The following is a 16,211-nucleotide window of genomic DNA, read 5'->3' as shown; positions in this document are numbered from 1 at the left end:
CTCCCCTCCAAAAGGGGTTTTTGTTTTTTTAGACTTTCCCCAAATGCCAGACACGCTCCAGAAATCTGTCCTGGGGCCTCGGATCTGGTCTCAGCACAATGGCAGCAGCCCAGAAGGTGGCTGGAATTGGCAAAAGGATTTGGAAAGCTTCCCAAAACCTTCAAAAGAGACGACGAGAGAGAGAGAGAGAGAGGGAGGGAGGAAAGAAGAAAGGAGTTGGGGCGTGAAGGCAAAGAAAGGAAAAGGAGGAGGGAGGGAGGGAGGAAGGAAGGAAGGAGAGAAGAAAAGGAAAGAAGGGATGGGGAGGGAGGAAAGAAAGATTAGCAAGTAGAGAAGGAAAGGAGAGAGGGAAAAAGAGAGAAAAGGAGAGAAGAGACTGCAGTTAGTTCAGAACGCAGCCGCGCGGGCTGTGATGGGGAGTACGAGGTACTCTCACGTAACACCTCTCCTGCGCGAGCTGCACTGGCTGCCTGTGGTTTTCCGGGTGCGTTTCAAGGTGCTGATTACCATCTTTAAAGCGCTCCATGGCACGGGACCTAGTTACTTGCGGGATCGCATCCTCCCACATACATCCCTGCGGCCAATACGCTCTCACAGGGAGGGACTTCTCCTGGTGCCGTCCACTAGGCAATGCCAACGGGCGACACCAAGGAGTAGGGCCTTCTCTGTGATGGGCCCAACCCTCTGGAATGACCTCCCCCCCGACATCAGAACCACTACTGACCTCCGCTCCTTCCGGCAAAAATTGAGGACTCACCTGTTCCGATTAGCAGGCCTGGCATAATTACAACGGTTCCTCCTGGTAAATGTACTATTAACTGGTTATTTTAGGGGTATTGTTTTTAATTTAATTTGTGTGTGTTTTAGGGGTTTAAATTATATTTATATATACTGGCTCTGTAGTTCTTTTTAATTCCATTTTTAACCTCCTCCATTCTAACTGTACATATTCTATTCTATTTATTGTATTTTGATATATTCTTTACATGGACTGTACACCGCCCCGAGTCCCTTTTGGGAGAGGGGGCGGTCTAGAAGCACGGTAAAATAATAAATAAATAAATAAATAAATAAATAAATAAATAAATAAATAAATAAATAAGAAGGAAAGAAGGGATGGGGAGGGAGGGAGGGAGAAAAGATGAGAAAACAGAGAAGGGAAGGGAAGAAAGAAGGAAGGAGAAAAGGGAAGATTAGGAAAAAGCAAAAGAAGAAAAAAGAAAATGGAGAGGATTAGGAGAGAAGGAAAGAAGGAAAGAGGAAGAAAAGGGGAGAGGAAGGAAGGAAAGATTAGGGAAGAAAGAAGGAAAAGGAAGAAGGAAGGGGGAGAGGGAGGGGGAAAAGAAAGATTAGAGAACAGAGAAGAGAAGGAAAGAAGGAAGGAAGGAAGAAGAAAAGGAAGATTAGGGAAAAGAGAAGGAAAGAAGGAAGGGGAAGGGAGGGAGGAGGGAAAGAGAGGCGAGGGAGAAGGATAAGGAAGAGAAGGAGAAAGAGAGGAGTAATAGTTGATCTTCACTGAATTTGAACGAGCTATTTCTTTAAAAAAAACATTTAAAACCTAAAATTTCTAAACAAACCTACATATTCAAAACCAGAAGAAAAAAAAAATCACTTCAAGCTTCCCTTCAAATCACAACTTCAACTCTGAATAACTTCTGAGTAACTCCGAACGGCCGTTCAAAGGAATGGAAATGCTGAGTATCCGTGCATTATTTCCCCCCCTCCCCGGTGTTCCCGTTTCCTCCCTTTGCCTCCCCTCCTCCTTCCCCCCTTTTTTTCTTCTTAAAAACACGTAATTCTTCTTCTCTTTTTTTCTTTAAAAGGCCAAAGCTTCCCCCCTTCGCCCGGGGAAACATCTGCAAACACTGGAACAAGTGTGCAATGTCTTTTTTTTGGATGCTGAAAAAGACGATCCACATCTGGCTGTTTTATTTATAGAGAGGTCTGAGAATTCCCACGAGAAAAGACGAGACACTGGTTGAAAGCCAGGAGACTTTCCCACCCACCCATGGCGTGTTTTTCTCCCGTCTCTTTTGTCAACAAAACAAAAAAAAAGAGGAGGAGGAAGGCCCATCAAACAGAAGGCCATTGTCTGGGGTTGTATGTATGTATGTATGTATGTGTATATATATATATATATAAGGGTATGGCTAGCTGATGAGATCTAAATAGGTTGAAATAGATCTATACTAGTCTCCCTTTATTTATTTATTAGCACAAATACAACATATATATTTGTGCATACCAGGGGTTGTAACACACATACCTATTTCCCTGGCTCAGCTGATAAGGAAAGCCTGCGTCTTAGTGGCTAAGACTCCTGCCTAATATGTAATACAGCCCAGGTTCAAATCCCAGTAAGGGTATGGCTAGCTGATGAGAGCTAATTAGCTTGAAATAGATCTATACTATTCTCCCTTTATTTATTTATCAGCACAAATACAACATATATATATATATTACAACATATTACAATGGCTGTGTACGTATGTATGTTTCAGCTTAACTCTGGAAGGCCTTGAGCAATTTCATCCAAACTTGGTACACAGATGACTTACTCTCTGGAAACAAATACTGTGGGGTTAAGACATCTCTAAAGCCCCTTAGGGGTGGAGGGGTCTCTGTGTGTGTGCGCGCGTTCCAGCATAACTCTGGAACGCCTGGGCTGCTAAAATGAAAAGGGCTGAATTATATCTATAGACTATTATATCTCTAGCCAAGTCACAGTACTTTTGACAGGGATCGTGTGCGTTTTGGATTCAACTATGGGTTAAGATACAGTCTGTTGTGTCTTAAAATGGCTTCTGCCGTGCAGCACAGGGGAGTTGCCATGGTAACGGCTTCCGCAGTACTCCACAAGGGGGCTCCCTCTAATACCAAATTGGGATAAATACATACCCAGGTTATCAGCTAGTAATAATTTTTTTAAAAACTAGGAAAAGTGCGGATCAGAGTTTAAGCAACTTTTTCTCTCCCCCCCATCTGATTTATTTACGCTATGCAGAGTCCTCGGCTTAAAACTTCGCTTAGTGACGGGTTCCAAAGTCCCGATGGCGCTGAAAAAAAGGGACTTGTGACCGGTTTTAGCACTTGTGACCGTCGTCGCACGATTTACATTCGGACGCTCGGCAACTGACTTGTATTTACGACGGTCGTGGTGTCCCGGGGGTCAACGTGATCCTCCTCTTTGGCGACCTTCTGACGAGCGAAGTCAAGGGGGAAAACTTTGCTTAACAGCCAGGTGACTCATTGAATAATGGCCAGGATTCACTTAACGACTGCGGCAAGGAAAGTCGTGAAATGGGGCAAAGCTCAACTTAGCAGGTGGTTGGACTAGAAGACCTCCAAGGTCCCTTCCCGCTTTATTCTGATTGATAGATAGAAATGGTCCAGAGTCTCCTGCTTGAGCAGAGGGTTGGACTAGAAGACCTCCGAGGTCCCTTCCAGCTCTGTTCTGATTGATTGATTGATTGAAATGGTCTAGGGTTTCCTGCTTGAGAAGGGGGTTGGACTAGAAGGCTTCCGAGATCCCTTCCAGCTCTATTCTGATTGATTGATAGAAATGCTCTAGGGTCTCCTGCTTGAGCAGGGGGTTGGACTGGATGATCTCCAAGGCCCCTTCCAGCTCTATTCTGATTGATTGATAGAAATGCTCTAGGGTCTCCTGCTTGAGCAGGGGGTCGGACTGGATGACCTCCAAGGTCCCTCTTCCAGCTCTATTTCGATTTACTGGAAGCATTTTTTAAAAAATTCCTTGCTTTCATGGCTTCGGCTGCAACAAATAGCTCTTTTCTTTGAAATCTCCTTTTTCTTTGCAACCTTCCTTCATAGGACAGGCTTTAACATGCATCCCGGCAAGGAACAATACATTCCTTAAGAGAAAAAAGACGTATCCTCTAAAATCGGGATAAATAAATATTTTAAAGGGTGCGGGCATTTTTGAAGGCGGGAGATGACATTTTTCTGGCGGTCATCGACGGGTTTTATGAACAGGTTTTCCCTGAAACCGATGAGCTGCGGACCAACACAGCTGTTTTTTCAAAATACCAAGCCATCATGTTTCACTTAGCGACAGAAATGCTGGGCGCAGTGGCGGTCATTAAGTCGAGGATTTACCCGCATAGGTTTATTTGCTTTTAGTGTTTTTTTCTTCGCTATTGTTTGAAAAGCAGGAAATTCTCTTTCCCTTCCTTGGATCCGTAGGCCAGCAGGCAGGCTGAAGTGCTGACAATATCCTTCTATTCTTTATTTTCCCTTCCCTTCCTTCTTTTCCATTGACTCTATCCCCCCACCCATCTCTTCCTTCCTTTTCGTTCTCTCTCCTCCCTTCCTCCCTTTTCCCCCATCTAGTTTCCCGGAGCCACTAAGATGCCAAAGAGAGAGACTCCAGACGAGGCTTGCAAAAAATATCAGCTTTTATTTATGGCCATAGCAAAAGCTGGGTGACAAAACCATATCCAAAACATACAAACAAAAATGCATGTAAGGAATAGCAAACCCCACCCTGCAAGAGGGGCTCAGAGTATTACATACACTTTTTAGGCAAATAGAAAAAAAGTTTGTCCAATCGGAGACCAAGATTCGTTACCAACCTGATCTTTAAAGCATCCTTTGGTTCAAGCTCCTGTCTCTGTCTACCTTATCTATGCAGTATCCCTATAGCCTTGTGTTGGGGGGTGGCAACCCCCTCTTTGCCAAGCTGTTTTTCGGCAGAATGCTTTCAGGATTTATGGGCCAGGAAAACTCCCTAGCTTGGTTCCTTTTTCTATGGGGCCTGATATTCCCGTGTAACAATTTTCTTCTATGTTTTCAAGAATGTGCCTAGATTTGAAGCGAAGAATAGAAGAGAGACACAGCAGTGAGATAACATTGGCAGTAATGCCGTCCAGTATTAAGGTTACAATTTGCTAGGCTAGAAAACAATTAATTTCTGACAGTATACAATAATACAATAATATAAGCAGAAGCCAATATTGATTCATATACTCCTTCAGTACGATCCCCGTTCATCATTTCCCTCCCGCGTGTTTATTTGTGCGTTTATTTATTTATTCAATTTGTATTGCCGCCTATTCGCCCATGGTGACATGACGTTGCAGCCTTCTGTGAATGCAACTTAGGACAGAATAACAAAGTTGACAGGGACCTCGTAGGTCATCTAGTCCAACCCCCGCCCCCGCCCAAGCAGGGGACCCTACACCATTCCCGACCGATGGCAGTCCAATCTCTTATTGAAAGCCTCCAGGGATGAAGCTCCCACAACTTCTGGTGGCAAGCTGTTCCATGGGTTGATGGTTCTCACCCTCAGGAAAGTCCTCCTTATTTCCAGGTTGAATCTCTCCTTGGTCAGTTTCCACATTCACCCTTCCAATAATGCAACCTGCACCCTTTGCATGCATGCAACACGCACCTTTTCCTTGAATGCAACCTGCACCCTTTGCATGAATGCAACCTGCACTTTTAACATGAATGCAACCTGCACCCTTGCGTGCATGCAACACGCACATTTTCCTTGAATGCAACCTGCACCCTTTGCATTGTAGGAAGTTATCACCCAGCCCTCTCCCAGAAAAATGAAATATCCTAGGAAATATTGAAAAGGCAGAATATTTCCCTGGATGTGAAAAGGAAGAAACATGTTTTAAAGACAGAGTAACTCCCTGCAGCTTCCTGCCCCCACCCCCTTTGTCAATGAGCCATTCAAGCCTGAGCTAGTCCACTTTACATAATAAAGGTAGTATCAGCTTTGCACAGAAACTCACCACGTGGCATCGGAGAACCCAACCAAACTTGGGATTCAAAACGCAGCTTAGAGAGTTTTCCCTGCATGGCCCCATGGGAGTCTGACAACCAATCAGAATGCAAGATCAAAGGCCAGAGAGGGCATAAAACCAGGGACTTTCAGCATCTCAGCCCCTCCCTTCTCTTCTTCTGCACTAACACTGAAGCACGTGATCACCTTTTCTGTTCAGGACTCAAGCCATGAAATCCTGTCCACCATTAAACCATCTTTCCAAGGAGCTTCCATGTTTTCAGTGTCTTTTCCCCCCACTTGGAGCCGAACCCACAAGGACATGTCTTTCAACAGCAAGCATGCAGCCTGCGCCCTTTGCGTGCATGCAGCCTGCACCCTTTCATCAATGCAACCTGCACCCTTTGCAACAATGTAGCCTGCACCCTTTGCATTAATGCAACCTGCAACCTGCAACCTTGCATGCATGCACCCTGCGCCCTTTGCAGGAATGCAACACGCATCTTTTCATGGAGGCAACTTATAAATGCAAGGCGCGGCCTCGCACGTGCCGCTCTCCCCGCCAAAAGCGCGCCTGTGCAATGAACCCGCCAGCGCGGTGCCCTCCGCAGAGGCGGCGCCTCTGTGCCGCTCGCGTGAGTCTATGAGAGCGAGAGAAAGGAGCGCGACTCCTCCACGCGCCGGCTCCGCCCTCCTGGGCGGCGGTTGGGGCTCGGCGCCTGCGCAGAAAAGCGCCGCCGGGAGAGGGAGATAGACAGGCCGCGGCGGGCCGCCGGCGATGCTGCAGCTGCGGGACTCGGAGGAGGGCGCCGGGCCGGCTCTGCTGGTGCCGGCGGCCGAGGCCGACGTGCCCTTCACGCCGCCGGGAGAGCTGGAGGGCTCGCTGGCCTCGCCCCGGCAGACGCTGCGCCCGCTCTCCGTGCGCAACCCCACGCGGGGGGGCCGCCTGAAGGAGTACTTCGTCTTCCGGGTGGGTGCCGGGCGCGCATGCGCGGAGGGGAGGGGGAAGGAGGAGGCGGAGGAGGCCACGCCCCCCGGGAGAGACTGCCTTGGGCTCTGGAGGTTCTACGGGGGACGGGAAATCCCTCGAAGGACCGCCTCAAGCGGGGAGTTTAAATGTCTCTCTGTATAAAGTGTGTTGCAAAGTCTATGTCAGGGGTGTCCAAACTTGGCAACTTTAAGACTTGTGGACTTCAACTCCCAGAATTCCCCAGCCAGCATGAGAGTTGAAGTCCACAAGTCTTAAAGTTCCCAAGTTTGGACACCCCTGGTCTATGTAATCCCCTCTACACTGAATGTATATTTAACATGTTAATAATCGCATATGCTTTCTAATATCTTAATATAAAACTATTAACTACGCCTAATAAGACCATCATTGTATAACGTGTGTATATATATTTGTATTTATGTAGGCACCTACCTCAGTCCATGTAATTAAATATATATAGTATATATATATATAGATATAGATATAGATATAGATATTAATTGATTTTTTCTATATTAATGTGTATATAACTAAATTATATGCATACATATATATATATACACACACATATATTGCATTTTTCTATATTAATAATGTAAAACTATACCTAATTGACTAGACATAGTTATATATGACAGGGAGCGCAAATATATTATATAACTATCTAGTCAATTAGGTATAGTTTTACATTATTAATATAGAAAAATGCAATTAATATTAATTATATATGTATTTATATATGTATATATATGTGTGTCTATGCATATATATATATATATATATATATATATATATATATATATATATATATATATATATATATATATATATATATATATACACACACACTATATACATACATATACATATATACATCATACAACATATATACATACACACACAGACACACACACACACACAATGCTTCCCTTTTGCCTTTCAACTCCCTCCCATATTTGGGCAAGCCAGGTGCTTTGACATAACACTTACTATTTCCTTGGCTCAGCTGATAAGGGAGGAGAGCCTGTGGCTTAGAGGCTAATACAACTGCTTAATATGTAAAAACAGCCCAGGTTTGAATCCCAAGGGTATGGCTAGCTGAATTGAGCTAAATAGCTTGAAATAGATCTATTTATCAGCACAAAGGCAACACAAACATAGCAAAGGCAACATTAAAAATAAAAAAATATGGTTTTCTGCCTGGATGGTCTTCTGTATTGAGCCGAAGGACAGAAAGGGGGAGTAGTGAACTCCCTCCCATATTTGGGCATACCAGGGGTTGTAACACAAATACATACCTATTTCCCTGGCTCAGCTGATAAGGAGGAGAGCCTGTGGCTTAGTGGCTAAGACTCCTGCCTAATATGTAATACAGCCCGGGTTCAAATCCCAGTAAGGGTATGGCTAGCTGATGAGAGCTAAATAGCTTGAAATAGATCTATACTAGTCTCCTTTCATTTATTTATCAGCACAAATGCAACACACACACACACGATTTAATTACATAGGTGCCTATATAAATGATACACACAAACACACACATAGAGAGAGCATAGATATATATGTGTGTGTGTATCATTTATATAGGCACCTATCTCAGTCTTATGTAATTAAATCTATATTGTGTGTGTATTAATATTAATTGCATCTATCTTACAAAACAGGACTCATGGAGATGAAAACCATGTGTAAGTTTGTGTGTGTGTTTATGTTTGTATATATATGTATATAAACACCATAATAGGGTCTAGTGGCATTTATATACCGCTCCATAGTGCTTTACAGCGCCATCTGAATAGTAAAACAAATGTACCTATTATATGTCTACAACTATATGAAGACCATAGAGAGAGAGAGAGAAAGAGAAACTCACTCCCTGGCTGGGGAATTCTGGGAGCTGAAGTCCACCTGTCTGAAAAATCAGCCTTAGATGTAACGTTTGTGAAGGTTAACAATGGCTAATGCTTTTCTCTCCCCATCCAGCCGGGCACCATTGAGCAGGCGGTCAATGAGATCCGTGTGGTTGTGATGCCCGTGGAGGACGGGGAGGTCCAAAGCGTCTGGCTACTGACCGAGTAAGTCACAGGCCCCAAAGCCTCCTTGCCTGGATGCCAAAACAGATGAGCATGAAGCAAATCTCAAATTATTTTCTGAATTGTTTAGCCACGCTGGCGTCTTTGCTTTTCTTGGCAGGATCGACCACTGGAACAACGAAAAGGAACGCCTCGTTCTGATTACCGACCGCTCCCTTCTGATCTGTAAATACGACTTTATCAGCCTCCAGTGCCTCCAAGTGACCAGAATCTCGCTTAACGCTGTCGATACCATTTCCACGGGCCAGTTCGAATTTCCCCCCAAGTCACTCAACAAGTACGTTCTAACAGGGATATAAGGGACCTCGGAGGTCTTCTAGTCCAACCCCCTGCTCGAGCAGGAGACCCTAGGCCATTTCAACCAGCCAATCGATTTGAATAGAGCTGGAAGGGGCCTTGGAGGTCTTCTAGTCCAGCCCCCTGATTAAGCAGGAGACCCTAGACCATTTCAATCAATCAGAGTAGAGCTGGAAGGGACCTTGGAGGTCTTCTAGTCCATCCCCTCTCCTCGAGCAGGAGACCTTATGCCATTTCAGACCAATTGTCCAATCCCTTCTTCAAAACCCCCAGCATTGAGAGAACTCTCAGCTTCCCACGGATTGTTGGGCCAAGTTCCTCCAATCCTGACAACGATCCCCCGCCTAATATTTTTATTTTAACAAAATAATATAAAAGACTTTTAACGGCTTGCTGTTAAGGTTCTTAGCAATTAATGCAGAGTGATTAGAAATCAAACCAGTGGTCACCAAGCGATGGTCCGCGATCCCCTGGGGTTCCGCAGAAAAACTTTTTGCATTTTTTTTAGATATTACTGGTCCACGGGATTTAAAATTACGAATTTAGTCGCCCCTGGGGTCCGAAAGGTTGGCGACCCCTGAATTAAACCATCCCCCCCCCCCCAATCCTGAAACGGTCAGCGTGAGCAAAGGTTGCGCTTTTCTCTGTTCTCCAGGCGGGAAGGCGTTGGGATTCGTATCCAGTGGGACAAACAGAGCCGGGCTTCGTTCATCAACCGGTGGAACCCCTGGTCCAGCAACGTGCCCTACGCCACGTTTACCCAACACCCCATGGCGGATGCCGACGAGAAGATCGCGTCTCTGTGTCAGGTTCGAATATTCTGCCATCTTGATTTGTTGGTTTGTTTGAAGGAATTTAGATGAGGTAGGATTTCCGAACCGGTACGCTGCACACGGGGCCAGGCGTCCTAGTCGGGCACGCCACTGCCCTCCAACACACAGCTGCTTGTCGGCTGTGTGCGCGTTCACAATTGACCGGTCGCATTACAAACAGCTATGGAATGCAGGTGGGCTGCTGCTCCCGCCTACTACCCGTACCGTACCGCCCAGAACCCACCACTGGTGTTGCAGTAGGTTACGAACCACTCCTAAAACTTTTTCAGAGGTCTTGCACGATAGGGCAGCGCCTCTGGATGAGGCGCGGGTATCTCTCGAGTAAGACAGTGATGGAGCCTGACCGCCGTTGGTTGTTAACGTTCACTAAGCTAACGCAGCCGTCGTAAAACGAATGCCGCGGCGGTTAAGCAAAACAATGGCTTGCTAAAGGCAGCCGCCGCGTGTGAAGTTGACTCGCGTGGCCACGGAGAGGCAACTGCCGAATTTTTAGACCTGGCTCCTAACTCTCCGTTTCTTCAATCGTCTGTAAGTGACCAGTTGTAAGTTGAGAACTACCTGTAATCCATTCGTTCAACCAACTAACCCTCCAGCAGTTTGAGCAGCACGACTGTTGGGAGGCCCCGAAGTCCATTTTCTTAGGGCAGGGGGGGCGTCAAACTCAAGGCCCGCAGGCTGGATCCGGCCCATGATGTGGTTGGATCTGGCTCGCGGGCCGTCCTGGTCCACCCAATGCGAAGAGGAAACATCCCAGTGGTTTGGAGAGTGGCGTTAAGCCATGCCCGCCCAGCCCCCCTGAGGTCAACCACAGCTTCGATGTGGCCCGCAATGAAATTGAGTTTGACACCCGTCTGAGGGGGTCAAAATACAATGGGGTAGTTTCTCCAAAATTGTCAGGGACCCTCCTGATTGTGAAAAACCAGCTCCCCACTGTGTTGTCCCACTGCTGGCACACCAGGCTTAAATCCACTAACGGTGCCAGTTGTACATCTGCAGCGGGAAGTCTGTCGCTCCACCGATTTCCAAGGTTCCGCAGGGATAACACAACAACCCTTCAGCGTCCCCTCCCCCTTTTTTTCTTTCCTTCTGCAGTTGGAGAACTTCCAAATCCAGCTAGTCCAGGCCGTCAAGAAGGCGCATAGGGAGTGTCCTCTTCCAGGCCGGGCCAACGGCGTCCTTCTCCTCGAGCGACCGCTCCTGATTGAGACCTACGTGGGGCTGATGTCCTTCATCAACAACGAAGCCAAGCTGGGTTATTCCATGACCAGAGGGAAAATCGGATTCTGAAAAGCCCGCCGAGGTCACCGTCACCCCTCCGGAAGAGTATAGGGGAGAGAAAACCGTCATCCGTCAATTTTTAATTTTATTTTTCTCCTCGTCTCGTCGGAAATTGCGCCGATCCCTCCTGACGGATTGAGACGAGAGGCGGCCATAGAGAGCCGTTAACCATCCCACCGGAGCCACAGCCTTTCTCCATTCCTTCCGTGTTGTCTCAGATAAGATAATCGTTACGTTTTTCACGCATGCTCTGGAGTTTTCCCCTCCCTGTGTAAACAATTTAACCTGGGTTAAATCTTTCTCACGCGGTGGCTAAATCCCCCCCCCCCCGATTTAAAAGGGATCGCTTGAATAGTCTTGTGCGGCTTGTCCATCTCGTTTGCGTTGCAATGGAATCTTCTCCTATTCCGGCGAGCAAGCACACCTGACGAGTTGTCGGGGCCACTTCTGCGGTGTGTCTTGTGTTCAGAGAACTTCCCCCGCAGTCAAAAGAAAAGTCGCGCAAAGAACCATTTCTCCCCCCGCAGCGAAATTCTACACAACGGCGCTCGTTTTGTGGGAATTTCCCGCCGCGCAGAATCACTTTTCTCATCGAGAAGGGGGGGGGGATTCCCAATCAGCTTTCAGTCCAAAACTAGGGTACTCAAAAAAAAATTACCAAAGCAATGGGTATCGAAGCAAGAACGTGTAGTTTTAGTTCGAACGGTTCAGTTTTCTCGCACGGGTTCAAGTCCACCCAGTGCTAAACTTGGGTGGAACGTTCCAGAGGTTGGAAACTCTGAAAAAGGTGAAAATTGAAATTATCTTGGTTCATCCCAAGCCATATGGGGGAAACAATCTTTTTTTTTTTTTTTTTTTAGAAGCATGGAATTTCGTTTTTCGGTGTTTTCCAGTTATAATTACCGCATTCCTTAAACAAGGGACTCTTTTTAAGACGACTGGACTTCAACTCCCAGCATTCCCTAGCCAACATGGCTGACTGAGGAATCCTGGGAGTTGAAGTCCAGGCGTCTTAAAAGTCACCAAGCGGAGAAACACTGCCTTAAAAAACTATCCAGAACTGAAATTCTGCTGCCCCCCGTACCCTGGTCCTCTCGATACCTCTTTTGTCATTCGGCATTGTCTGCTCACAGCACACAAAAGGTTGTTGCGGGGAGGACGCCAGATAGATGTCCTTGTTTGTGTTATAAGTTGTGTATACCGAAGCTTAATAAAACTCGAGTCCATACGAATCTCAGAAGCGTTTAACCCACCATTCCTTTCCGCCTGCCTTTGTTTCCCTGGGGGCCACTTAAGTGCTTTTATCAGCCTCAGACACCAGGGGAGTTTTGCTGGCAATTGGTGGGCGCACTCACAAAATGGTTGCCGAGCCCGTGTGTCGGCCATATCGCAGGTTGTTTGGCTTCCCAGTCACGCTGGAGATCTTCCTTTCAAGGCAGCGAGTTGGGTTTCTCTTCGTTCAGCGTTTTCTTAATAGGATTTTTTTTTAAAAGATGAGCAGGGCGGCGTTTAAGCCGCGATTTCTTTCATAAGCCACCATTCAAGGTTTAGGGTTCCGGGTGGTTTAATGAGTGAAAAGCTTTTCTTGAAAAAAAGCTTTGAAAACCAGGCTGAAGGTTGCAAAATTTAGCTGGCATTGTCTCATCCTCCAGGTGAGCGCCAAGAGTGGGCTAGAGCTATTTGGGATGGGGATGGAAGACCACACGGAAATCCTACCGCTTCAGCGAGTCTCTCACTTCCATACTAGCCAAGAGAACTATGTGGATGTGTGCAGGAATTCTCCAGGATTTTTCTCAAAAGGAGGAGAAGGGGGGGGGAGGTCAACAGAAAGAAAGGTCGTTTCCCCATTTTTTCTTGTCTTTCTCCTCCCTCCCTTATTTTCTTCTTTCCTTCCTGTTTTCTTTCTTTCCAACTTTCTTTTGCTCTTTCCTTTCTTCCTTCACTATTCCACCCTCCCTCCAATTTCCTTTCTTCCCTCCTTTCCTTCCTTTTTCCTCCTTCCCACCTCCTGCTTTTCCTTCCCTATTTCACTTTCCTTCCTTCCTTCCCCTCTCCTTTTTCCTTCCCTCTTTTCTTCCTCTCTACCTCCCTCATTTCCTTCCTTTTCCCTCCTTCCCTCACTCCTTTTTTCATTTCCTTCCCTCACTCACTCCCTTTTCTTCCTCTCCCTTCCTCTTTTCCTTTCTCTCTCCTTCCCTCACTCCCTTTTCATTTCCTCCCCTCCCTTCCCTCTTCTTTCCTTTTTCCTTCCGTCTCCCTCCATTTCCTTCCTTCCCTTTCCCTCCTTCCCTCACTCCCTTCTTTTCATTTCCTTCCCTTTCTCCCCTTCTTTTTCCTTCCCTCTCCCTCCTTCCCCTTCCTCCCGCATTTCCTTCCTTCCCTTTCCCTCTCCTTCCCTCACTCCCCTCTTCTTTCCTTTTTCCTTCCCTCTCTCCCTCTTTTCTTCCTGTCTCCCTCCCTCATTTCCTTTCTTCCTTCCTTTTCTCTCTTCTTTCCTCACTCCGTTTTCTTCCTCCCTCATTTCCTCCCTCCCTCCCTTTACATCTCCTTTCCTTTTTTCTTTCCTTCCCTCCCTCATTTATCTATGGGGAGAGGAAACACCTGGCTTTCACAGGTCTCCCCCCCCCCTGCACACATTCAAACAAAAGCCAACTAGAAATTGCTCTATTTTATCCCCCACAGAATGCAAAAATCGCTGCCTTCTCTTTTCTGCTTTTCATAACAAACACGTTTATTGAAAATCGGAGAAAACGGCAACGCACGTCGCGCGCTATTAAAATCTACATCCTTTAACTTCCACATCTGGCTTCCTACTGTTGGTGCGCTCGTCAAGACAGCTTCAACCTCTGGCTTATTTTGAGTTTTATGTACAGATTTAAATTATGTGTGTGTGTGTGTGTGTGTGTGTCCCTAGAAAACCAGAGGCGTGAACAAATCGAGACTGGCTCGCTTACGGTTTTCTCCCCGATTTCAGGGGAAGCGAAAGTTTTAACCACAGCGGGCATTTCATTTTTCACTTAGCTTCGTTTGGGGTCTGCTTGCTTTCCAGTTTTCTGCTCCTCCTTCTAAGTAACACAAGCAGAAATTGTCCTTGCTCAAAAGAACGAGGGACTCCCCGCTGGGGTGCCAGGAAAACGAAGTCACCTTGAAGTCACCTGCGCACAAAATACATATATACATCTATTTTAAATTAATCCTTTTTCCCCCCTCTTGTGCAATAATTTTCAGCGTTGCAGGTATGCCCTTTGAAACAGAAGAAGAGGAAAATAAACTATCCGGCAGCCAAAAAAAAGTACTTTTAAAGGGAGCGACCATACCACAGTAGGGTGGGGCGTCTCAATATCTTAAACTTTTCCAGCGTAATAAATGCCAGAATTATCACAACGTACATCTTATTATTTGGTTAATCTTTGGTGAGGTTCACAGCCTTTGGGGCTGGTTGGTGGCTCAACAGCTCGAGTCCTAACCAAGGGCTAGGAATTATTATTATTATTATTTACCTTCCATCGGTATCTGCATGGAGGTACATCCTGCAGCAGACCAGAGATAGACTTTTCCGTTGCCGGTACACAGAGCGAGCCGAGATTGTTTGGGGTCCCACTGGAAATGCTGGACGGGACCCAGATGTTCCAGGACCACGTAGAGTCTCATCTTCTGAACATCCCAGATCCAGACGGTGTTCGGGAGACTGTCTATGTTTAAAAAAAACACACATCCCGAGCCGTTACGAAACGCAGGCCCACCCCCAGGCACACAGATTAACGGCATTCGTAACTCCTTCACTAAGCGAACCGTTGTTAAGTCGAGGACCTCCTGTGTCGATGGGGAGCTGGGATTTTTTTTTAAAAAAATGCAGGAAGTCCTCGACTTACAACAGGTTCGCTTAGTAACTGAAGTTACGACAGCACCGAGAACGGGAAAGACAAAATGCGTCCCATTTGGATGAACACAGCCGTATATAAGTTACCGTATTTTTTGGATTATAAGACGCACCTAAATTTAGAAGAGGAAAACAAAACAAAACAACGTTTTTGGCCTCTCAGTGCCTCATTTTCGGTCCTTCTCCAGCCTGTTTTCTATCTATTTTTGAGGGTTTTTTGGCCCATTTTGGGGGCTTTTTGGCCTATTTTTGAGGCTTTTTCAGTCTGTTTTTGAAGCTTTTCTTGGCCCATTTTGAAGGTTCTTATCAGCCCATTTTCAATGCTTTTTTGGCCCATTTTTTCAAAAACAAATGGGCTGAAAAAAGTGTTGAAAATAGGCTGAAAAAAGCCTTTAAAATGGGCTGAAAAAAAGCCTCAAAACAAACCAGAAAAAGCCTCAAAAATGAACTGAAAAATCCTCAAAAACAGACCGAAAACGCTTTAAAAATGGACTGAAAAGAAGCCCCGAAAACGGGCTGAAAAAGGCCAAAAATAGGTCTGAAAAACAGGATGTGTGGAGGCCAAAATATAGCTGGCAGATGGACGGGCCTTTGGCAATATTCGGTCTATAAGACGCACAGACATTTTCACCCCCTTTTGGGAGACGAAAAAAGTGCGTCTTAAGAGTCCGAAAAATACGGTAAGTAGGAAACGAACTTCATTCCGGCTGCTCTCGACCACCCAACTTTCAGAAATATTAGCCAAGGGGATGGTTTTAATTTTCACCTGTTTCGAATTCTCATAGCAAACGGTGGGGAGGAAGGCTCGGTTTCTGAATCCCTTTGTCCAAAAAGCTCGTTTCGTCGCTGGGACGTGACGGGAAAGCCAGTTCTGGGCTCGCCCTCAAAATACTCACCGTTTTTGCTCGCCAGGAAACTGTTATCCGAACTGAACGCTAACATGGCGACGCCAATCCTAGGATTGGCTCGGTCCGTCGGAGGGTCAACATGGTGCAAAGAAAGGGGGGCTTGGAAAACTTCATCTGAAATTGAAATAAAAACAAGATAAATTGCCAGTTTGAAGCCCTTTTCACTAGACAAACTAGGA

At 46.1% G+C, this 16,211-nt stretch overlaps 2 protein-coding genes and 1 long non-coding RNA gene across 4 annotated transcripts in view; 1 reads left to right on the top strand and 2 right to left on the bottom strand.

Annotated features, from left to right (window-relative positions):
* Positions 1 to 6,460: 6,460 nt before the first annotated feature.
* Positions 6,461 to 12,484, top strand: TPRG1L (tumor protein p63 regulated 1 like). The gene is made up of 5 exons (XM_081955063.1): positions 6,461 to 6,722; positions 8,727 to 8,818; positions 8,937 to 9,113; positions 9,789 to 9,942; positions 11,059 to 12,484. Exons 1-5 carry the CDS (start codon positions 6,531 to 6,533, stop codon positions 11,251 to 11,253), a joined length of 810 nt encoding a protein of 269 aa, XP_081811189.1. The 5' UTR covers positions 6,461 to 6,530; the 3' UTR covers positions 11,254 to 12,484.
* On the bottom strand, positions 11,642 to 13,039 carry LOC309393183. The gene is made up of 2 exons (XR_014175540.1): positions 12,080 to 13,039; positions 11,642 to 11,986 (listed from the first exon to the last, which is right to left on the bottom strand). It is a non-coding gene; the product is annotated as an uncharacterized lncRNA (long non-coding RNA).
* Positions 13,040 to 13,942: 903 nt separating this feature from the next.
* WRAP73 (WD repeat containing, antisense to TP73) overlaps positions 13,943 to 16,211 on the bottom strand; it is a 59,302-nt gene continuing 57,033 nt past the window's right edge. For both annotated transcript variants that reach the window (XM_081954973.1, XM_081954972.1), the window contains exons 11-13: positions 16,021 to 16,146; positions 14,745 to 14,936; positions 13,943 to 14,399 (exon numbers count right to left, since the gene is read on the bottom strand). In XM_081954973.1, coding sequence (XP_081811099.1) covers positions 14,251 to 14,399; positions 14,745 to 14,936; positions 16,021 to 16,146 — 467 coding nt within the window. In that variant the 3' untranslated portion in view covers positions 13,943 to 14,250. The remainder of the gene's footprint in view (positions 14,400 to 14,744; positions 14,937 to 16,020; positions 16,147 to 16,211) is intronic.

This window comes from Natrix helvetica (assembly GCF_964273705.1).
Source record: "Natrix helvetica genome assembly, chromosome: 5".
Lineage (NCBI taxonomy): Eukaryota > Metazoa > Chordata > Lepidosauria > Squamata > Natricidae > Natrix > Natrix helvetica.
Note: the sequence above shows the minus strand (reverse complement) of the source record. Positions and strands in the feature narration are given on the sequence as shown.